Raw genomic sequence first — 22,688 nt, 5'->3', positions numbered from 1 at the left:
ACAAAACAAAATAAAGGTGGATCAACGATGATTAACCGTGAAGAATATGTAATTTCGATGTTGGAAAAGATGATGTCGGAAAATTAATCGCGCCAGTAGTCCAATACATTACAAAGAATCAAGTTGTACAAACATGTAGTTATATATATATATATCAAGTCGAAAACTTCACAAAATCTTCGAGAAGTGAGCATAAACTCGACAGTATTTTCCAGATTCTGAACTTTAGACAACTTTCTTGAATGGTTTCTTCAAGACTTAAATTTGTTCCTAAGTTTAGGGATTGTTAGGTCTGCACCTCCAAACCCATCCATTACGCCTTTTGCTGACGGAAACTCACCTCTTGCAGTTAAACTGCAAGAAAAAAGAATGGTAAAGAAAATGAACAAACGAACAATGCTCAACAGAAGCACCTTTCAGGCTTTAAACTGAGTAGACTAAGCAACAACAATCCAGAAAGAGACATCAGAAACTGAACATCATACCTGCTTCGCATGACTACACACGGCATGCCTATCATCTTTGCAGCAGAAACTCCAGGTTGGCTACCAGCAACAAGTATACAGTTTTTTACGGGTAATCCTATGTGTTCCGCAGCAGCACGCAATGCAACAACAATTTTTTCCAATCTGGAGAAAGCAGAAAAGAAAATGAGAAGACAACACTTATTTTGTCAAGGTATGGAATTGGAATTTTTGGAGAGAAGAACAAAAAGTCTCACCTCTCAGATGAGGTTGTGTCAATATCAACACTTAGCTTTAGCATCGATGCAACTTCTTCTGCTATCCTCTGTTTCTCAGCAGACGCTAGTCAGACAAAAATTAGGAGGATGAGATATCTACTACAATTACAAGAGGAGATCTTAGATATAAAAAAAGTATTTGCATATTGTCTCCGAGATCTATACCTGCTTTTTTTACTTCCTTCACTAGTTGCTCCTCTAGACTTGAAGAAACTCCTTTGCCAAGAACAAGTTGTCCATACATACTCTGTTCTACCTCATTGTCTCCAATAACCTTCACATTTGGAAGTCTTTCTTGGCCAAGCATCTCGACAATGGATCTGTTATATAATCACATCATAGATAAGAAACGATCAAACTTGTTTAGAAATAACACAAAAAATGTAGAACTTTTCCATCTTTAAGCTCTGTTACACTAGTTGTAAAGCAAAGGTTTTTTTGATGAATATGATATTACTCTAATTACAAGTTGTCCATATGATTGTTTTGTAGAGTTTCCTCACAAATACTACTACTTTTCACCTTGCATTATTTTGTCTTTCTAATATGTGAGATTATACAATCACAAGAAGGAAATTACATGAAACCTCAAGATTCTGAAGCAATTTCCTAGGGATACTGTTGTTTCCAACACATTAAACATTTGAGAATATCACGGATTCTATCAAAATCATATGCATATGAACCCTAGCGATCTCCAGAAGAACTGAAATTTGTGCATTTTGAGCAGCCAGAACCAAAGACTAGTTTAACTACTTACAGGGCTACTTTGTCACCACTCTTGCAGTAGGCTGTTACGATACCAACAGGTACTCTCTCCGTGGATGCATTATGGATAAACCTACATCTCAAAAAAGTAAGACTACGAATTTACAAGTACAAGAAAAAAAAAACTCTAGTTCTTTGTTGTAGTCTACAAGAGAGATCAGCAGGCATATATCTAAAAGACTCACTCTTGGACTCCAGATTTCAGAGGTAAACTTTTCGACATTAGAAACTCATCCATTGCATTTTTCTGCCAACAAACAAGTTGGGAGTTAAGAAATCGATGGAGTTATCAAACCTTAACTTCAAAGAGAATAGCCTTGTGTTCATCTATGCATACAACCTTTTCTCGCAAAACACTTTTTACAAAACTGGCTTTCTCACTGGTTGGCAACGACGAAGGCCAACCAATCTGAAAAGAGGGAGACAAACAAGTGAGAAAAAAAAAGAAGATGCCAGACTTTGATAACTGTGTGGGACTTGGTAATGATGTTTAAGCAAAAAGTTGACAACATACTTGGTTAAAATACAAAAGCAACATTTTCTCTTCATCAGCAGCACCCTTTCTGGTAATAAACAACGAAATGCAATTGTAAAATGAACTCAAACTAAATGTTGTCAAAGTTTGAAGCAAACTTCACAAACTTCAATGAACCAAAAGCCAAGCGGAAAACACAAGTCACAAACCTAGATAGCATACCTCAAGAGGTCTGAATAAACTGGTTCAGGCCAATTTGCACAATCAAGCCCAAGCTTTTGAAAAGCTAGTATTTAACAACAAGAAGCAACCACATCAGAAAAAAAAAAACAAAAAATAAAAACAACCTCTGAGCACAAAGCTCGTAGGTTATTCACTTTGTAAAATTCCTCTAAAAGAATGGGTGATTTTACGACGCACCTAGATTGAAAGCTTGGCGATTACTGGACCATGTATCAATCATAACCCTGAAAACAAACAGAACCAAACAAAAGAATCAAAAGTTAACGAACACTGAACCAAAACCAAGAACTTGCTTCAAACCCATAACAATCTCATCAGAAAGTTCGAAGCTTTTTTCTTAATCGGAACTTACTTACCCATCAACTTCAAGTATCACGCCGAATTCTTCAGATGGGTTTGCGTCTTCTCGGCTCGCTGATAAGCAAACCGAAGAGTATCTCTGCAATCGCAAGCATGTTCCGAGAATTTGGGGTTTTCCTGGGAAATTGGAAAAAGACAAGAAATTGCGTCTTCCAGTGTCGTGTGAGGCTCGCTCGCTCAGATATCGATTGAAAAGAGAAGTCTTGGTTGTACAAGAAAGTTGAAGATTGTTAACAATCGAACAAGAAGCAATTTCCATGGCTACAACGTTCTGCTGATTCATACCAAAAACGTCTCCATTGATAATGATCAATTATGCTCTTACCATAGAGTAAAGTACCGAGCTTTTAGACTTTTCTCTCTCTCTCTAGATAGATACTGTAAATTTTTAATTTTGGGTCCTTACGTAAAGATTTCAACTTTTTGTGGTTATGCTTTCTTATCTCTTCTTCTCGCCCCTTTTGGATTGTTCGATCAAATTATGTTTCTCACAACTTACACATTTATTATTCCTCTCGCTTTTATCCTCTTTTCAATTCAATGTTACTTCTGAGATGGTATAATTATGGACACATAAGAACATGACTCATTCGAAAAAAAATAACAAAATCTTACAGATTTAAAGTACATAATTCACTCAATACCATACAAAGGTTTCTCTTTTACATCGTATATAACTTTAGACAGACATTGTAATAACAAAATTCTGGAGAAGCCACAAAGAAGTAAAACTCAGTTGAACAATTACTGTAACAAGAAAGAGTTATTATATGAATGAAGCTGATTTAACCACAATCTATACTTCCTATGACCTGACTCTAAATCTTACCGTAGTAGAGGAAACTTTTTCCCCAATGGAAGCAAAGTGAAGTATGAAATTTGCGCACACAACAAAAAGATGGAAAGTATTATTAAGTTGCCTAGAAGAATCAAACCGTTGCCCGGTTATAGATTAGACAGAAAAAAAAGAGCAGGTGTTAATGCATACTTAGAAGTTACCTAGCATGAAGTAGTTATTAAAGGGAAAACCTAAATTATATATGCTTCGCAATATCCTTTTCGGATGATGAGTCCTTGTTCAAGCCGTTGGATAGTGCAAAAATGCCACACATATATATATAATCAACATAAAATACACTGAGCATTGGTTCCAACGACTGAACCGACCCATGTAGAAGTCAAGTTCACATGGTTGGGCATCAAAGTGCCAAAAGGTCTTTAAAAAGACCACAAGATGGAATATAAAGAGTAGCAGTTTTAATAATCATTACCTCTCTTATGAATGGTTATTCTCTTGTGAGTGTCTTCTGTGCTCTCTATCACCATGATGACTACTACCTCTGCTCGTCTTGTTGTGGCCTTCTTCACCATTCTCACTATTGTGGCGTCTCTTTCCTTCTGTCTGCTTTTCAGGAGGGCTTCCCATTTTTCTCTTTCTGCTATGCATCATCGGGGACACATCGTTTACCATTTCGCCTTCCTCTGTATGTTTGACTTCTCCTTTAACATCTAAAATCTCACCATGTTCTGTGCCCATGGTATCAGAGTTCTCGACCTTTGGTCTGCTCTGTACTTTCCTTTCCTTCGTCTTTTCATCCTCAACAGCTAGTTCCACATCTTCCAGTTCTCTTTCAATCAAATCATCCTCATCCATCAAATCCTTTTTCCTTGTCCTTTCACCTAGCAACTTCTTAGCTTTCTCTCGTTTAGCCTTCACCTTATCTCGAAGCAATTTCAAGTCTTTTGGCGATTGGCTGATTGGGACATCACCAGCTTCAACATATCTAGATTTATGAACAGCACCATCATCTTGAAGCTCTCCACCCTCTCTTTCTGAGTTGTCTTTCCCAGGTCCCTGAACTGAAGGTCTAGAGCTATGGGGGGCTTCTCTCGCACTGTCCTTATGGGCTGGATGACTTTCAGAATGTAGGCTGCTTTCTTTTGTTTCTCTCTCTATCTCCTCTTTATTATCGACACTGACATTGGCTGCCTCACCAACCCCATTATCATTGTTCTGACTCAATACTCCTTTCGATGAACCCCCAGGATTATCAGAATTTGAATGTTCATGGGTTGAACGTACTGATGTTTGCCTAGAACCAACATGCTCATCGGTGGAAACTGCATTTCTGGAGCCTGGCCGCTGAGCTGACCCTCCACCTACACTACTTTCGACTTCGCTCCCTTGAGATGCAGGGACACGATTTTGCTCATAAAGCTCCAGCATTTGGTTGCTAACATCTGAGATATACAAAAGACGATCAATCTTGAAATCATATCCAAAAAGGGAATGAAAGTCAAACAAGGAAGCAAGAGTTGTCAAATCAATTTCATCATGTAACATACCTTCTAATTGTCGGGGAGTGACATCAAATTCTTGCCACCAGACCTTCTCTCCATCTGATGGTAACTTCACTTTAAGGAACTTGGCCGCAAGAAATATTGCACCAGCCGCAATATGGTGAGGCTTAAATTGCAGGCAGAGCGATGTCCGTAGACTGCAAGCCACTTTCATTGTATGAAGACGAAAATACAAGGCACATAGAATTATTGGAAGCTTTAGTAGGAAATAGTACTTGAACGTACCCATCATTAACAAAATTCCATGCAACTTGGGCAAGAGCATTCTGTGCAACCTTAAATTTCTTTATTGCCTCTACAAGGGGTTTATAAGGATGATGAACGTTGAGGTCAAAGCCTAGAGTAGAAAGAACTATTTTTTCTCCGTTTAATATAAGCTCTTTTTGTTGCTCATATACTTCCTGCAAAAGTGTTATACATCAAAATACATTTTGATATGCTGGCCAACAGAAAATGAATCAGGACTAAAAGACCATGGTTCTACAAAACAACGAATCAAAGTCTGTAGCTAATACTAAAACCTCAATGTCAAATAAAACAGAATACTGTGTATGGGGAAAGAATGATACATTCATCTATAACTAGCTAAACGGAGGCAAGAAATTTGAGAAGGTTCAGTAGTAAGATGGAATACCTTTTGCTTGATTTTCTGAGAAGCACCAGGGTCCTTCTTGTTTATAATCTCATAGGAGACAAAAATAACGTCTTTCAAGGGCCGTGGAGTTTCCTCAACCTTTCCAGCAAGAAACATGCATACAGTTGCAATGGTCTGTGGAAAAAAACATGAAGAGAGAGCTCAGTACTATCTAAGTACTTTTTCCGCTCTAGAAGAAATAAATCAGTACCAACAATCACAAATCAAAGAAAAACCTTTGACAGTATAACTATCAGTGAGAATAGAATAATGAGCTCTCTAGAACTACCAAGAAATATGGCAAGGGGATGGAGCCAATATATAAAAGAATACCAAGGAGCCACGACATTTCAATACCTTGAATTCTATGCTAGCCAGACTACAGCATAGTGGTTCAACAACACAGACAGAAGTCATTTTTTAAAGCATTCAACTTGTTCAAGTGCAAAACAATAAACTCACCCTTCTGTCATTCTTTGCATGTGACTGGCGAAAGAAGAATCGATGACAGAAGATTATCGCTGTAGCTATTGTAACCTGGGGACTGATGGGAAAACTATATCAGCCACTTTCCAAGATAAGAAAAAAAAAACTGAAAGCAGCCTTGAACAATGCAAAAACCATGACTACAACGACAGGAAGTACAGTTCAGACAGTGTGGCAGTAATGTCTTCACCACTAATAACTGTCTCTTTTTTTGTAATCATGTCAAAGAAAGAAACATTGAGATAACATAAACAAAACTTTAACAACTTTATGTTGGAAGGTGCTAGAACTAATATCAGTACAAAGGTATGCCTATAACCATCAGCAGCAAATCAAATTCCAATTATATAAAACCTACTGTATATGTAAAGGGGAAACTATTATCAGTAGACAATGTTGATGGGACGGGTTGGACAAATGATCATGTCAAGAAAGACAAAGCCAGCATGAAGCAGTTAAATGCAAAATGCACAGAAAGGAATCTAGGTTGAGGTTAAAAAAGAACTTACACTTTCAATCTCATGCCCAAGTCCTGCAAAAACGTACAGTAGGATTTGCGGAGGTATGTTTCCTTCTTTAAGTCAATACCATCCAACCTTGACGGTGAATTCTCTTCTATTTCTTTTCTTCCAAAATACCAGCGGGAAACCTCTTCTTGCTTTTCATGAGAATTCCTTGAGTGTGATGAAACTCCACTCTCACTGTAAGAACATTCCCCAGCTAGTACTCCAGCCATTAGTCTCTTCTGAAACCAAAAACTCTCCCAACCTAACAAAAGCAGAGAACGAAAACGTGCATCACTTTACAATAGAAATAAGCCTGAAACTCAACACTAGAAAAGACAAAAGTCTTAGAAATCATAAAAGGTCAGATCGATTCCCCAGGAAACGAAGCTGACAGATACACTCAAGGACAAGAATCAACTGATATATCAACAGATACACAGAAGGGCACACAGAGGAAGATACTGATTTATGACTAGTGTCATGGCTCCACTTTACAATGTTTAGTAAAGCAGAGAAGCAAAATCTGCTTCACTTTATAACCATCTGCCCAACCCTAGTAAAAGCAGAGAACCAAAATGGGGCATCTCTATACAATGGTAATAAGCCTAATACTCGACACTAGATAGGATACAAATAAAAAGATCATAAAACAGAAGTAGATAGCTACGATCTTCCTACTTGTATTCGAACTTCATCTTTTGAATAACAATGTGAAATCGTACAAGCAATTAGAAAACTCGAAGAAGAGAAATCAACTGAGATTTCAAACAGATACAGGGAAGGGCAACAAAGGGGAAAAGACTGATTCGTCAATAGTGATACACAACCACATAGTCTTAACGAGAGTCAAAAGAGGATAAAAATCTTCTACAAGCTATGAGCATGAATCACGGAAACGATGAAACCTTTACGAATTGCAAATCATGCAATCGAACTTATCGGGACAACTTAATTAGGCATAAGTATCACTGCCCATCAGATACATTCGATCAAAAATCCCAAATTTTGCTCAAACCACGAAACGAGACCTAGAAAATTAGTAATTGGGACCGGAAAAAAACAGATCCAAAGGGTTTGTAGAGGAATTAACCGAAAGGTTGAGAAATTCAATTGACGGTGGAGAAGAAAGACAAAAAAACAAATCGAGAGAATAGAGAAATCAACGAGAATCCAAAACAGTAATCGAACGAGGGAAACAGAAAAAAGATAGATACTTTACCTTACCCTGCAACGAAATTAACTTCTCCAGTCGCGAATTGCAGAAGACGAAGAAGAATAACGCGTGAAATTGAACAAACCCTAACCCTAGAGAGTCTCGCGAGAGAGAAAAAAAAAAAAAAACGAAAGAGGAGGAAGAAGAAGAAGAAAAGGGGATATCAAGTACACAACTCTAAAAAGAGTTCTGATATTAAAAAAGCTGAAGACCAGATTCACTTTTTTGCCTTTTTCACATTAAAATTAATAAAATAAAGAATTTTTATTTTTCTTCTTTTAATTCATTAATCTTGACATTTTTTTTAATGCGATAAAAATAATAAAAGGGGAAATATAATAATTTATACTATTATCTATGGGCTTGATGGTAGGAAATTTTTCTCAAGACAAAATAATATTAATTTTTTAAATTAAAATGTGACAATTATAATAAATTAATAATGTGTATATTATATTTATTATTTAATTTTTATTAATTATAATAACAGTCAACTGTGAATTTAATTAAAATAAGTAATAGTATGAACTTTCAGAATTTGTAAAAAAAACACTAAATTGGTAATAAAAATCGTAGTAAACTATCTGATAACCCAGAATTTTATTGTTATTTATTTTGAATATTCTTAAAATAAACAAAGTCATTGCAATTCTTGTTGTATCCTTTCAATAATTGCCATGATTTTTTTACTTTGGTTCCAAATTTATTGCATTTTCATAACTTTAGTTTTAACATTGATAAATTTGATTTTTGCGGCACTGATTGGATCAGCTGAAACAACTTTAATTTACAAACAAAACAGAAAAAAAAAAAGTGACAAGTTGAAAAACCGGGGATTGAAAAGAAACAATGTAGTTAAAACTTAAAAAGAAACAAAAACTTGAGTTCTGTCACAATCCTTCATAATTTAGAAAAAAAATAAAAAAATAAAACAAATTATAAAGACATGAGACTTTCGAAGTGTTCCGGTGAGAAAAGGACTTGACAAACACATTGCTCTTCACTTGTATGATTGCACCCAAACTCTTCAAATCCTTTAAGTTCAACCCTTCTGAATAGCTTCACGCCTCTTATGTTGTAGTAGTAAATGTACAATGGCTCATGCTTGTGAGGAAACTTTAGCGGACCTATAACGACCTCGTAGCTTTTGTTCATCCCTAAGATTTTTAACTCAATATTCCCGGACAAATGCAACAACAAAGGGTGGACAGTTAGTCCTTTCCTATACCAGTGGCGTTTTTTGTCAAAGTCATCTAGAATCCACAAATCAAAACTACCGGGAAGATCACGTGGTAAGGGCCTAACCCCAGCTACCCTCCCATTGAAGTTGATCAATGATCCATGTTTTATGACTGGCCAATATGTGTTGATAGAACCTATGCACTCACCTCTAACGTTAAAACGAAAAATAAACAATCTCTTCTCTTGTCTTCGGGTAGTCGACACACCGTAATACACCATCCCATTGATGCGTTACAACTGTATAACGCGGGATTTTTCTACCTTTGATGCTTCTCCATGAAAGATTTCCTCCTCCAATTGTTAAAACCATGTGCTCTTGACAAGGTTGGCCATACCAAGACGTGCTACACAATGCTTTGTATACATTACCAACAGGATCATATCCCAAGAACATATATATGTGCTCTCTTCTACCACTAGAAGCTTTGATATCCGGCAATGTTATGACTTGTCTAGTGCTAGGGTTACATATCGTGAACCGACCTGGATCTGAAGGATGTGACAAACCGAACAATCCATGGATGGAAGAGCAATGAACAAGGTCCACAGGGAAACCGGACAGTGTCATTTCGGGATAGGTATGCAAAGAAGTATAACGAATAGGGTTCAGCCGGCAACCGCGTATTGGCATTGGAAGATTGGTAACCAAAGAAGTAGTAGGTACCTCTGTTTCATTGTGTGAAGTCGATAAGAGGATTACACGGTTCTCAGTAATACGAACAGCGACTAGAAACCGTGACCGAGCCTGGGACATTGAGCAGAACGAATCGATGAATACTTGGTTTTGGATGATGGATACACATTGGAACCTCTGAAGAGATTTAGCCGGCAATCTCTTCAGAATCTCAATCGTCAGATCAAGAGGGATATAAAGAGCTAAGTTGCTGATTGAGCCGCTACATACACCATCCTCACCTCTCATGTCAGCCTTCTTGTCTTGCTTTTTATAAGAAATCTTGTCTGAACATTCCCTGGCTAATACTCCAGCCATTGATAAATCTAGGCTATCTATCCAAAACAGAACCAAATGTGCATCACTTTACGATAGTAAGTTTATTAAACAGATATGTTTTTATTCGTACAAACTGCACCGGGAGGAAAATATAAATCGAGATAAGAAATTAATACTTATACCTCATAGAATCCACTTTTCCCAGTCGTGTATAGCAAAAGAAAAATAACCAACCCTAAATATATACTATACAGCAAGGAGGAGTGACAAGGAGATCAAACGAAGAGTCTAATTTAAAGAACAAACGTAAGAGAGCTTACTCCCTTTTTTAAGCCGGAGATTACTCCCTTCACCGATCGTCAAAAAAAAAAAAAGATTACTCCCTTCACTTTTTTCTAATGATGTGAAGGAAGAGGCTACGGCATATAGATATGGAAAACGGGCTTTTTAGAAAGAAAAAAATTGTGACCCAATTGGGAGACTACATTATTCGATCCGATTAGGGTTGAGTGATTGACTCATGCCGTCTCCTTCCGAAAAAAATGAAAATAAATTTTTAGTACTATTATTAAAGTCAAAGGGGATTATAACCGATCTAGTTGAATTACCCGATTATTACATATCTAAAACGAATTTGTCTATCTACAGCTATACAGGGTACAGGCTTTAAACCAACATGTCAGCTCTAAGTCTAACGATCATAATCCCCCTTTTGTGAAATAACCAAGGAGATTTATCCCGCTTTTAGCTGTTGTTGGAGTTTCACCTGGATAATCACTAAGATCTTCTGCGGATATGAACGTGCTTGCTTCACCATTCATCCTCGTCCTTGCCGCGGAAACAACATTACTAACTTCATCATCAGGTTCATACACCAAACCAAACCCACATTTCACCACTTCGCATTGTTTAATCTCTTCACCTGTTCCATCTGTCACAACGAATCTAAGCTTAGCTTTAGTAGGAACACATCCTTTCTTGTACTCTTCTTCTTGTAGCTTCTTGATGTTCAACCAACTTATGTAGCCGATAAATACATGGTCTGACTCGATCGTACGCGGCTCATTCCCTGGTTCGAACCAACCACCAACAGGAACACTAAACCGGCTGCATGATGCATCTAAGTTTTCAAACTCACAGGTGCATTTAACCAAAAGACGGTTGTTTTGATCTCTGTAGTCATGGAACGAGACAATGGCACATAGATCTAGTCCAAGAAACTTATTGTCACACCAATGTGGAGGTAGCTTTGGTTCTAACACTGAATCAAAGGCTTGGTGACTGAACCATGGAGGTACTTCGTATCCAGGATAGCATGTCCCGATCAAAGCTCGAAAGACAAAACTCTGCAAGGAAAGATATTGTCAGAAAATTGCAAAATTTGACACATAATGGAGCAGTTGAGAGTTGAGATGAGAAAGAGTAGAGACCCCATTGTGGTGATCATCTGAGATCAATTAGCATTTTCTCCGTATGTGGGATGCAATATCATTCTTTGCAGCATCACTGAGTTTGCAACAGTTGGTGAAGATGAACATGGAGTGAATATCTTCCATTGGCATGAGATAGGCTAACGGACTCATGACCTTTTCCAAGGCGATACAATCGTGTGCATCTAAGCACTGGAGATTCGGTGGAAGTGTTGAAAGGGACATGAGATTCTTGCAATACTTCAAGTCCAGCCATTTAAGATGATACAGTTGACTGATGTCAGATCCTAAGCTGCTGATCACATCATTTCTGCTTAAAGATAGACGCCGCAGAAATAATAGGCTGTTACTACCGTGCATAATCTTTGGCACTTTTCCAATTGACGTCCCATCAAGTAGTAACACCCTGAAATTTTCCATATTCTCTACAACATTTGGAAAACTCTTGAGATCTGAACAGCCAGAGAGAATAAGTTCTTGAAGAGCTTTAAGCTTTCCAATACACTCTGGAAGACTCCTAAGACTTGTACACTCTTTCAGATTCAATAAGATAAGTCTCTGAAGCTTCACAATGTCTGAAGGGAGATCCTCTATTGCAGTTCCATCTAAGTACAAATATTCTAGATTTTCTGAAATTAGCCGAAATTCTTGAAGGTTCGAACACCCGCTGAGGATAAGAGTTCTCAATGAACTCAGATTTATCTTTGGTAGATGCCTGAGACTTGTGCATCCTCTTAGGTTCAAGAAAACAAGACTTTCCATTGTTCCCATCTCTTCAGACAAACAAACTAGACTTGAGCAACCTTCAAGATTCAATCTCAAAAGATTTGGGGCCATCAAAAACCCTGACAATGTCTGCAACATTCTTGAGTTGTTAAGATCGACCCACTTCAGTTTCGGTGTATCCTATTAAAAAAATCACATAATTTTTCCACCACCAGTCAGTAATCTACATAACTATAACAAGAAAAGAGGAACCAGACATATCTATACTAACCTTGGAAACCTTCCAGACTTGTTTAATGTTGCTGTAAGGCAGCCTGAGATCAACAAGATTTATCGGGTTGAAGTCTGGTGGAAGTTCCTCCAAAGGAAATTTCAGCCAGTCAAGGTATCTGACCTCTTTCAACGGAAATGAAAGTCCATCAGGAAAGTTTAATTTGCAGTCGCTTTTACACTCCCGTGGACAGGTAGAACTGTAGAGTTTAAGGTAGCGGAGATTGCACATTTCTGTAAAGACCAACCTATCTAAAGGCATGTTCGTTACTTCAGACATGTCTAGAGAAATGCCTCTAACAGTTTTGGTTTCCTGAAAAAATAAGTTTAAAGGGCAAAACCATAAATTCCCTTATAACAAGAAAACTGAAAGCTTAAGCTATTTAATTAACCTCACGATCAGGACCATACTCCACCCATTTATCACGGATCTTCATAAAAGCCACACAACGAACGAACCGTTGTCGAGAGCTGTGGAACAACTCCGTGGCGAGAGTGGTTTTACCAATGCCAGGCATCCCAACGATTCCGACGATTCGAGTTTCGTCACGGCGAGAAAAATCCAACTTTTCCTCGACTTGCTTGATCCGATGTTCGAGTCCAAACGGAGTAGCCATCTCAATGCCTTCTCCTTCCAAAGATGGAATGTCGCCGAGCCTTTGCATAACTTCGTTGACGATTGTCTTGACGAACTCGGCCACGTTGCTGCCATCATAATTAGAGAACAGAGATCTTATCGAATGAGAGAATCGAAATCAAACTATTCAATCATGAACCATCAGAGAGATGATAGATCTGAGATTTGGGGTTTAGGGTTTGGAGGATATTGATATTTCAACGGAATCAAATTGATTAAACCAAACTGAGTCAACCAAACCGAAATCAAAGTCAAATTACTATTTCCCGGTCAGCTTCATATATCTTTGATTAACCATACCAAAAGTTTAAAACCCATTACGAAATCTGTTCCAAATACTCAAATTGAAATATGTTATACTAATCACTAACATTAATCTCTTTGCCAAAATGTTGTCTTATTCGTTGTAGTGATTTCTTAATACTAATCAACTGGTAAATATTTCGTGCTATAAAGCACACAACAACATTATTTTCAAATTATTATATGATAAAAAAATTATTGTTATATTTATTTAAAAAGTTATTTTGTTTAAAACAGTATATATATTTAATATTAAAATTGTTTGGTAAATCTACATATATATTTTTCAATACTAACGGGAGTGTATTCGACCTGACAGTGATTTATGTAAAATTTACAAATCCTATGTTATTCAATCATGTATTTTAAAAAATTTACTTTAAAATCTATTGTTATTAAACTGATGATTTAAAAATCTATTGTTATTCAAAATAGTTTGGAGATTTAGATTTTAATGATTTTAAGGATTCTTGAGAATTTGAGAGGATGTGTTTAGCTAAAAATACAAAGTCCAAATCTCTTGATTTTAGGTGGAATTTGAAAGAATTTTATAATAAATCATATCAACTTCTCTAAAATCATCCAAACCATTTAAATTCTCATGAAAACTCAAATCAATTGATATATTAGATTTAATACACCCCCTAATTACTTTAGATTATTATAATATTTAAATTTGTTTGATGTATATTATAGTTTTATATTATTTGTTTGTTGTATTTGCATTATTATTTTGTGAAATATTTTAATGTAGTAATTATAATATTGTAATTATGAGCAAATTAAATTTATTAATTTATCAACCGCATAAATTTATTTTTACCAATACGTTGATGTGGAAAATTAAAACACAATTTTTTTTATAGATTAAGTAGTATATCTTCGATTTTAAAAATTTAAATAGTTATTTTGGTTAGAACCGAAAAAACATGCTAAAATTTAAATAGTAATTGAATCAACATATTTTGTTGATTCAATTCTGATTGGTTTACAATTTTAAAAAAATAATTAGTAATTTTCGTCCATAATTAAATAGAGAGAGAAAGTATTTTTTTTTGGAAAATAATAATTATTTTAAAAACTTTATAATATATTAAAATTATATTTTTACCCTTACTGAAAATTAAAAATTTTCCTTAAAACCAATGACATGAAACTGTATTTTTTTACACTTTATAAGATTAGTTTCATATTTGTACTTCTCAATCTATATATAATAACAATCCGAATAATGCGACTAACAGTTGTGTTTTTTTAATCATACCTTTTGGATATTTTTCGAAAAATCGTGATCGATCATTAAAAGAGTTATTTATGAAAATTTACAATTGTTCACTGTAGAGTTGTGAATATTGGAACATTTGTATCTTTTGAAATCTATATATATTTATCAGTTTGAACTGTTTTCATTTTTTTTGTCGTAACACTAAATCAACTAAAATTTTAATCTCAACGGTTTACAAAATTTTTCTAAATTAGTTTCTAGCATTCATTCTTTTAAAAGTTAAGAAATTACTCTAATTCTTGATTTAACAAAAGACTTTTGGAATGATGAATATAACAGTAATCCGAATAAATGCCACCAAAAGTTGAGTTTTTTCAATCGTACCTTTTGGATTATTTTCCAAAAAAATCTGTAAAAAAATTAAATTGTGTGTTTTACAAAAAGTTGCGATTGTTCATTATAACAGTTTTTTTTATAAAGTTGCAACTATTCATTGTAGAGTTGTGTTTATTCAAATATTCATATCTTTTAAAGTTGCAACTCTAATATTAGGTATAAATATAATCCAGTGCAGACACAACATTTGCGATTTTTCGTAGTACATTTTCGTAAATTTTTTGTTTTTATTTGTTTTTTAAAAGAAAAAAATATTGGAACTGTTGTTCTATAATCTAAACCAAATTTTAGAAATGATTATAGCAATAAAAAAATTTAATAAACTTAATATAGAATTTACAGTTGCATCTATTTATCGTAAATTTCTCTAAAAACTATTTTCATTTATTTTATTATGTTTTTAAAAGTTGGGTATTTTAATTTTAATTTTTCGTTGATACAGTTTCACTCACTATTAAATATATTTTAATTATAATTATTTAATAGAAAAAATATATTTACTCAATAAAACCATTAGTTCAATATTCTCAGTTAAAATCACTTTATCATAATGATTTTTAATTGTAGGTCTTTATTATAATTCTTCATAAAATATCTTATATATTTATTATATTTTAAACAATGTTTTTTACAAAGTTGAGTTTATTCTACATAATATTTTTTGTTATAAGTTTTTATTTTGATGGTTTTGTTTTGAGTAACAGTTTATGTTTAATGTTTATGTATTCAAACTATTCTGTTACATTCAAATGATTTTATAATGTATAATTTTATATTTTAAAATTTATTTACAGTTTTTCTTAAAATATTTTCCCGCGATATCGTGGGGGTTCTGGGTCCTAGTTAATATAGTAGGATACTTTGTTTTCTCTTTGGATTGTTAAGAATACAGTATTTGATGTCATATTAGATTGAGCAATTCTCATTAATACCACTAAAATGAGTTTTCTTCCAAAAGTATCACTTTTAGTTTTTTTTTCTTTCAAAAATACCACTAAATTTTATTTTTTCCAAAAATATCACAAAATTGAACTAAAATTTTTATACTAAAAACGAATCCCTAAATCCTAAATACTAAACCATACCCCTAAAAACTATAACCTAAATCTAAATTTGTCAACCCAAACCTAAAAAAAAAATTATACCCAATGAAACACTAATTTTTGGTGTTTGTGGTATTTTTGGAAAAAACAAACTTTTGTGATATTTTTAGAAAAAAGCTTAAGTGTGATATTTTTGGAAATAAAACTTAAATTATAGTATTTCGAAGCATTCCTCTATTAGATTTTTAACAAACTTAAAAGCGTTTTAAAATTAAAAATTCTCCCAGCCGGATCTCATTGCATCAAAGACCTCTTCCTTAAATTTTCTCTTTATTATGCTAACCATAACTAGAACATGAGAAACATGACTGTTGTTTGAAGTATATGTTATAAAATTTGGTATGCTTGACTGAAAAAAAATGAAAATGAACTCCATGTTTTAGTCTTAAACTTTTAGAGAGTAGCACGTTATAAGATTTAAGGGCATCGAACTAAACCAATACCTCTTGTCCTTCAAGGGAAATCCTGTCTTTGACTTAATACACTCCAACGCCACCTTCCATTTGTTCAGAATGTGAGCTTCATGCAAAATTCCATGACTCTTACATGCTTCATCAAGAAGCCCTATTAATTCAGTTGGCTTAACCTTAAAGAAAATGGGAATGACCAAAAGTTTCTTTTCATCAGCTCGTTCTTTGATCTTCACCAACTCGTTCAAACACCATATTGATTCCATGTACCTCCTCGAGAACACGACTAATGCGATCTTTGATTCCTCAATCCTACGGAATAGAGAGGTTAGATCTTCTCCTCTTTTCTCGTTATTGTCCACAAACACATTGATCCCAACGGTTTTCAACGCTGGCTCTAGGAAGCTGATGAAGTTGTGGCGCAGTTCAGCTCCCCGGAAATTAACAAACACTTGGTGGCACGGAACCAGTGGTTCTTGGACAGCCTGTAGAGGGAATCCTAGCGCCATTTTAGAGGTTTTTGATTGGATATACTTTGGAGACAGAGAGAGAGTGAATGTGGAAGAAAATGAACATTAATTGTCATATATTTAGGGTGGAAATGGTTGCATTAGGGATGAATGAGTTGAAAAAGATGAGTTGAATAGCATTCAACTCATTCATCCACTAAATAGGAGATGAAAGAGTTGAACAAATTTCCTTTATAATTTATTCATTTCTCCAGTTTTTTTGGTTGAATGGGTTGAATGAGTTTTTCAACTTCTTTATCTCGAATGGTAAAAAATTGGTTGAATGATCATTCAACCTATTAACTTAAGTCATCCATTTGCACCCATAGTTTCTTGTTAAGTATTATAGGATAACATGACAAGGTAGCAACATGTGTGCCCTCCTCGTTCCAACTCTCAAGACTCCAAGGTCGAAGTAGTTCATTCCACGTACCACCTTTTTCTTAAAGGAATATTCAGACACCACATCTTCATTGTAATCATTTTTATCTGTTATAAGACAACATATCTTATCCTTTACAATGGGAGAAGACTTCAAATTTCGCATTTACTTTTAAACAAACCCGTACCAAGTGGGGCTTTTCCATTTTTCTAAGCAATTGGACAATGTAATGGACAAGTGCGTCTTGCAACTAACAATAGCTTAAATTATAGTTTACTTTTTTTCCAGGTATTGGCGAAACAGTCGTGGAAACAAAAGTTTGAAAAATGTTTAATAGTTAATCCCAGACAAAATAACATTTACGTATTAGTTATCCAATCCAGACAGGAAACGTTTTCAAAAGAGAGGACATCAGTGAATCTAGCTAGTTCTAAAGTTTCTTTACATGTTTCAAATATTAAATTTATTTGTTTCCATATATAATTTTGTATTGATTATTTAAAAATATAGAAAAATCAATGTTTCAAGCTCAAGAAGAAGTTAAACTGAAGCTAAAGACTCTCGAGGACGCAGATGGTTTCAGCTTGGTCTTTGGAAGTCAAAGTCATGTGATACGCATGTGAGGCTTAATGAGATTTTTTAGACTTGGTTATTATCGAGCCGCCTAGGTCGATCAGTTTAAACAAAACGATTTGTAGCACGAGCGTAAATGCGTAATCGATTCTAGAGAGGGGCTGAAAACTTGCAAACTCTTTTTCCAATGTCCGTATTCTCATCAAATCTGGAGCAAGCTCACAGCTGGTTTACTTGGCGCCCACTCGACAGCAGATTGGGACGAACTCAAGATACTCATTACAGATTCCAACATCGGCAAGAGTCCTCTCACTACAAAAAAAAGTCCTCATTGATAGCATAAGGTAATAGCACGATTTACTGAATTGCTATTGAAGATGAATTATAATTTTGGTTATCATATGATAGCATTTTATTAAGGCTAAGACAAAATTTTACTAAGCCGGAAACTAAAATTGATTATTCCGCCCAACACTTAGCCAAAATAAATTAGACATTTCACACTCAACTTCCTCTCTTTCTCTCGAAAAAACCTAAGACTCAAAAAAAACTTAAGACAAAACCATCCTGAGAGTGAGACGACTTAACTCTCCGAAACCCACAAGTCGATTCTCCCAGTCACCGATTAAACTCGCCGGCCGCCGTTGAAGGTAGCCGCGACACTGAACCTCTTGCTCTTTCCTTCAACCTTGATCCCCTTTCTCCATCTCCAAAGAATCAAACCCCAGATCTTTGTCTTCGTCGATGACCAGCCCAGATTTTGAAGCTCCACTTCTTCTCTTTCTTCTTCGTCTTTCGCCGTTAAAGATACTGGTATTCCTCTCATCTTCTATTTCTCTTCTCGGCTCATATTTCTTATTTATCGTCTCAAGTAAATTAACCTTTCGACAGCATCACCCTAGATTTCTTCAATTTGAGCTCAAATCTCCTTCATCCTGAATTGATTCTGAGTTTCCTTGTTGTTCGGCAAGGTAACAGCTCAGAGGACTCAGGTTACTTCAGATCTGATGTATATATATTCTCCCACGATTTAGCGATTATGAAGCCAGAGAGAGATAGAGAGATTTTGGGTTCGATAAAATTGCCAGAGAGGGAGAAAGAAAGACTCTAGGTTATACCTAAGGGACGAACCGAGATGAACAAGTTTTGAATATTGTTTTTGTATATATATTCATTACTAGTTTGACAGTAGGACTAACTAATCCTTAAGGCGTCTACAATGCCCAAGAGGAAACCACAACGATCTTGATTTATAGGGCGAGTCCTCAACCCACTAGGCCATATGCTCTTAGTTCTTTTGTATATATTTTTAAGCTTTGTAGTTGAATAGATCTCTAAGTAGCTGCTGATGTACCGATCATTTTGATGGTTGCAGGTGCAAAGAGAAGCTGGTTTTCTCTTGGAACAGATTCTTGAATTGTAGAAACTTCAGCTCAAGGAGGAGAATGTAAGATTCTTGGTTTGTCTTTGTACATACAAGCAGAAACTTAACTATGATACTTGTAAGATTTTGTGTTTCCCTGCGTCATATTATATAGCCGGACTCAACGATTGAAAAAGTTTCCTTTTTATATATTTGTCGATGTAAGAACTTCTCGAGGCAAGAAGAAGCAAGATGACAACTCAGCAGCCAACTCATAAAGTTGATATGTGCTTAAATATTTGCCCATCTATCTTCACAATCTGTAAGTTTTGACCACCATGAGTGTGATCTTATGTACTTATTTCATTTATATTGCTTATAATAAAACTTTGTTGGTGTTTTGTGGGTTTGGAACATTAGTAGAAAATAAACTTTGTTGGTGTTTTTGGGGTCTGGAATGGTTATGCTTTCTCAGGTGGACCATGTGGTGAGAGAAGAGACGAAAATGGCTACTTATGAACTCGTTGGTATATATTGTGAACTTCTTGTTGCTCGTTTAGTGTGATTGGCTCTCAAAAGTAAGTAAAAAACTAAACTCAGGCAAGTATCTTTGAAGAACCTTTGTACACACTCGTTTGTTTTTATTTATTTGTGTTGATCATTGTTTGTGATTTTACTTCAAAACATGCTTTAATGATCTTAAGGTTAAGAGATGTTAAAGAACTCTTTCAGATATTGTTAAGCAGTTTTCTGCAAAGTATGAAATATTTTTTTTGTTTCAGCTGCTATTGGTTGGCAACTAGATTCTGGTGTGAGTCGATTGGTAGGTGGTTGTAGGCTTTGTATTATTTCAGTGATAGATTTTGTACATACAAGCAGAAACTTTACTATCATACTTGTAAGATTTTCAGATAAATGAAGACTCTTTTTTGGAATGACAACAAAGACTCGGAGACTACCAAAACAGAGGAGATTAGTTTGGGAATGTGAAGTTAGTTTTATTTTATTTTGAGACTAACACTTATGTTATGTAAGATTCTTTTAGTTAATATAATATTTAATGTTACGTATGTGAATGATTTTATGAAATATATATATATATATATATTTAAAATTATATCTAATTGAATAAATTATGCAAAACAAGATTCAAATATATAAATTATAAAATTTATATAACAAGAGAATAGCATTAGTTTTGTGTTACAATAAAATGTATTATAGCATTCAACTAGGGTTATAACATAAAAATGATATTTTATGTGGGGATCTATCAAAGCATGTCAAAAACTGCTATCTTATGTGGGGATCTATCAAAGCATGTCAAAAACGCTATAATAGGTGGGATATCTACCATAGCTGCCGATGTCACAATATTTACGATAACGCTATGTAATATATAAGATAGCATTTCATTCGCGCTAACATTATACATATTTCTTGTAGTGTCTGCTACTTCTACGTTACCCATTTTGGGTAACGGTGCACTCTCTATGGCTCGAGCGTAATAGCCGTAAACATGGCGAGAACTCACTCTCTGCAGAACGGCTAGGCCAAAGGATCGACAATACTATTCAGAATAAGCTTGTTCTTCTTTTGAACTCCGGTCATCGGGACTATGAAGATATCTTAGTGCTCTGATTCTCCACCAGAACATAAGAACTCATTACATTGTATTTAAGTTTGTTTTAGATTCAAAAACGTTACATGCGTTGTAAAGAAACAAACTGATTCACAAAGACAACATGTGAAACGTGAAACATCATTCGGATCCTAGTTAGTTGACATCTATAAATTATACAAATACAATTTGGTATTGTAAATGGCTAAATAAATGCCTACTAAACTGATATATTAATTTTTATCCATACGACAGTAAGCTGAATCTCAATGAATCGTGGAAGAAAGGCATAATGTATTTCAAGAAGTTTTGCACGATCATGGAAAAGACTTGGCCAATGAAATCTCTTATTTATTTAAAGAAATTTAGACCTGCGTAATTTCACAAGTACACGTCTTTTATTATGTGCCACCAGTTTATTCTTGTTGTGTTTGTTTTTTGGTGGTTGGTGGAATGTTATTTTGCATATTCTATATTCCTAACTACATATATAGCTGTTGCATCTATACTAGTATTTTTGTAAAGTCTTTTGAGAATTAGATTTGTTTTGAAAACTATTAGCATTGAATGCTTTAAATCAATATCTAACAAGTTTAGTTAACTTTCTCTACTATTCTTATAACCAAAAACAATTAAAATAGTTTATTTATTCAAATATCTAATGTTCTACAATTATTATAGACATTAGAAGATTTGTTCCAAATTCAAATTTTTTATTCTCCTATCATCTTTGTTTAAATTTAACTTTTAATAGTTATGAATCATCATATAATACATAAAATTAATAATTTTTTTTTTTTGCATATATTGTGATTTGAATTTTTTTAAACGGACATATATTACTCAATTAATATAAAAAGCATGTGTTCAACATACATATATTATAAATTTAACGTATATAGTAAATTTTAATTTTTAAGAAGTTTAAAATATATAACTGATATATCTAAACTTTATAAAACGTTTCAAATTATAAATATTTAAAAATATGAAAGATTTTAAATAACACAGATGAGTTATATTGCATGACGAGTTATATATATGACGGGACGATTTTGAATCAATAATAATAATAAAAGAATATCATTAATATGATTCTTCAATCTATATATACATTTTTGAAGTACATTTTGGGTTCTACCCTTTTATTTGTACTTATTTAAAAACTTATTTACAAAATTAATCCCTAAATATTTTCCAAAAATATTATTACTTCAGATTTTGTTTCCTAAATATTTTACGTATCATTCCAACTAAAAAATACAGCATAATCAATATGGAAACATAAATTATGATATAATTACACCTTCTATCTCTGAATCCTTTGCAAACAAAAAAAACAATAATTTGATTCCTATTTTGTTTTCCAAAACCTGTGAGCTTTGATCCTTAACTTAAAAAAACTTCGATTCACATTTATCTAAATATTATAATTAATATATATAAAATTAATAAAATTTTAAAATATTACGAATATGTAATATTAAAAAATTAAAATATTAAATAATATGCTTATATAGTAGATGAATTATAAAGATTAAATGTCGGAACTAATAAAATATCATTAAACTTGTGCTAACACGGATTAACGAATATGTAATATTAAAAAATTAAAATACTAAATAATATGCTTATATAGTAAATGAGTTATAAAGATGAAATGTTGGAATTAATAAAATATCATTAAACTTGTGCTAACACGGGTTAAATCCTCATTTTATTATTTGTCAACGCTATTAATATTAGAATATTTGACAT

At 34.1% G+C, this 22,688-nt stretch overlaps 3 protein-coding genes, 1 long non-coding RNA gene and 2 pseudogenes across 16 annotated transcripts; 1 reads left to right on the top strand and 5 right to left on the bottom strand.

Moving 5' to 3' along the window:
• Positions 1 to 31: 31 nt before the first annotated feature.
• Positions 32 to 3,085, bottom strand: LOC104760410 (CBBY-like protein). The gene is made up of 11 exons (XM_010483333.3): positions 2,585 to 3,085; positions 2,406 to 2,452; positions 2,208 to 2,271; positions 2,025 to 2,073; positions 1,851 to 1,919; positions 1,696 to 1,757; positions 1,503 to 1,583; positions 908 to 1,062; positions 722 to 806; positions 486 to 629; positions 32 to 354 (listed from the first exon to the last, which is right to left on the bottom strand). Exons 1-11 carry the CDS (start codon positions 2,869 to 2,871, stop codon positions 252 to 254), a joined length of 1,146 nt encoding a protein of 381 aa, XP_010481635.1. The 5' UTR covers positions 2,872 to 3,085; the 3' UTR covers positions 32 to 251.
• Positions 3,086 to 3,601: 516 nt separating this feature from the next.
• LOC104760409 (cyclin-T1-5) lies at positions 3,602 to 8,012 on the bottom strand. Of its 2 annotated transcripts, none has more exons than XM_087500200.1 (7): positions 7,795 to 8,012; positions 6,579 to 6,837; positions 6,046 to 6,127; positions 5,584 to 5,718; positions 5,175 to 5,350; positions 4,935 to 5,086; positions 3,602 to 4,829 (listed from the first exon to the last, which is right to left on the bottom strand). In XM_087500200.1, exons 2-7 carry the CDS (start codon positions 6,803 to 6,805, stop codon positions 3,865 to 3,867), a joined length of 1,737 nt encoding a protein of 578 aa, XP_087356326.1. In that variant the 5' UTR covers positions 6,806 to 6,837; positions 7,795 to 8,012; the 3' UTR covers positions 3,602 to 3,864. The 2 variants fall into 2 exon arrangements, with proteins under 2 accessions (XP_087356326.1, XP_087356327.1); XM_087500201.1 differs by having other exon boundaries at positions 7,800 to 8,010.
• A 712-nt stretch (positions 8,013 to 8,724) lies between these two features.
• On the bottom strand, positions 8,725 to 10,064 carry LOC104763099 (F-box protein At1g30790-like; annotated as a pseudogene).
• A 461-nt stretch (positions 10,065 to 10,525) lies between these two features.
• LOC104760408 (disease resistance-like protein CSA1) lies at positions 10,526 to 13,220 on the bottom strand. 2 transcript variants are annotated; one of them, XM_087498175.1, is made up of 4 exons: positions 12,801 to 13,220; positions 12,410 to 12,721; positions 11,413 to 12,318; positions 10,526 to 11,328 (listed from the first exon to the last, which is right to left on the bottom strand). In XM_087498175.1, the coding sequence occupies exons 1-3, from the start codon at positions 13,071 to 13,073 to the stop codon at positions 11,440 to 11,442; spliced, it is 1,464 nt and encodes a 487-aa protein (XP_087354301.1). In that variant the 5' UTR covers positions 13,074 to 13,220; the 3' UTR covers positions 10,526 to 11,328; positions 11,413 to 11,439. The 2 variants fall into 2 exon arrangements, with proteins under 2 accessions (XP_087354301.1, XP_087354302.1); XM_087498176.1 differs by having other exon boundaries at positions 12,820 to 13,212.
• A 3,237-nt stretch (positions 13,221 to 16,457) lies between these two features.
• LOC104763097 (disease resistance protein RBA1 pseudogene) lies at positions 16,458 to 17,009 on the bottom strand (annotated as a pseudogene).
• A 1,403-nt stretch (positions 17,010 to 18,412) lies between these two features.
• LOC104760406 (uncharacterized) lies at positions 18,413 to 20,379 on the top strand. 11 transcript variants are annotated; one of them, XR_015588067.1, is made up of 7 exons: positions 18,461 to 18,759; positions 18,925 to 19,203; positions 19,322 to 19,393; positions 19,536 to 19,631; positions 19,785 to 19,909; positions 20,092 to 20,132; positions 20,221 to 20,379. It is a non-coding gene; the product is annotated as an uncharacterized LOC104760406 (long non-coding RNA). The 11 variants fall into 11 exon arrangements; XR_015588069.1 differs by having other exon boundaries at positions 18,467 to 18,759; positions 19,785 to 19,887; XR_015588068.1 differs by having other exon boundaries at positions 18,467 to 18,759; positions 18,918 to 19,203; positions 19,785 to 19,887.
• Positions 20,380 to 22,688: the final 2,309 nt, after the last annotated feature.

This window comes from Camelina sativa, chromosome 18 (assembly GCF_030686135.1).
Source record: "Camelina sativa cultivar CO46 ecotype springtype chromosome 18, ASM3068613v1".
Classification (NCBI taxonomy): Eukaryota; Viridiplantae; Streptophyta; class Magnoliopsida; order Brassicales; family Brassicaceae; genus Camelina; species Camelina sativa.
Note: the sequence above shows the minus strand (reverse complement) of the source record. Positions and strands in the feature narration are given on the sequence as shown.

Excerpts from the sequence above, each read along its gene's own strand:
- LOC104760410 (XM_010483333.3), bottom strand. The coding sequence starts at position 2,871 with ATGAATCAGCAGAACGTTGTAGCCATGGAAATTGCTTCTTGTTCGATT. Across the intron at positions 2,272-2,405 it reads TCGCCAAGCTTTCAATCTAG|CTTTTCAAAAGCTTGGGCTT; the intron begins GTGCGTCGTAAA and ends GTTAAATACTAG. Across the intron at positions 630-721 it reads GACACAACCTCATCTGAGAG|ATTGGAAAAAATTGTTGTTG; the intron begins GTGAGACTTTTT and ends TGCTTTCTCCAG.
- LOC104760409 (XM_087500200.1), bottom strand. The coding sequence starts at position 6,805 with ATGGCTGGAGTACTAGCTGGGGAATGTTCTTACAGTGAGAGTGGAGTT. Across the intron at positions 5,351-5,583 it reads CTCAGAAAATCAAGCAAAAG|GAAGTATATGAGCAACAAAA; the intron begins GTATTCCATCTT and ends ACACTTTTGCAG. Across the intron at positions 5,087-5,174 it reads TGGAATTTTGTTAATGATGG|TCTACGGACATCGCTCTGCC; the intron begins GTACGTTCAAGT and ends AGTGGCTTGCAG.
- LOC104760408 (XM_087498175.1), bottom strand. The coding sequence starts at position 13,073 with ATGCAAAGGCTCGGCGACATTCCATCTTTGGAAGGAGAAGGCATTGAG. Across the intron at positions 12,722-12,800 it reads AGTATGGTCCTGATCGTGAG|GAAACCAAAACTGTTAGAGG; the intron begins GTTAATTAAATA and ends TTATTTTTTCAG. Across the intron at positions 12,319-12,409 it reads AAGTCTGGAAGGTTTCCAAG|GATACACCGAAACTGAAGTG; the intron begins GTTAGTATAGAT and ends TTTTTTTAATAG.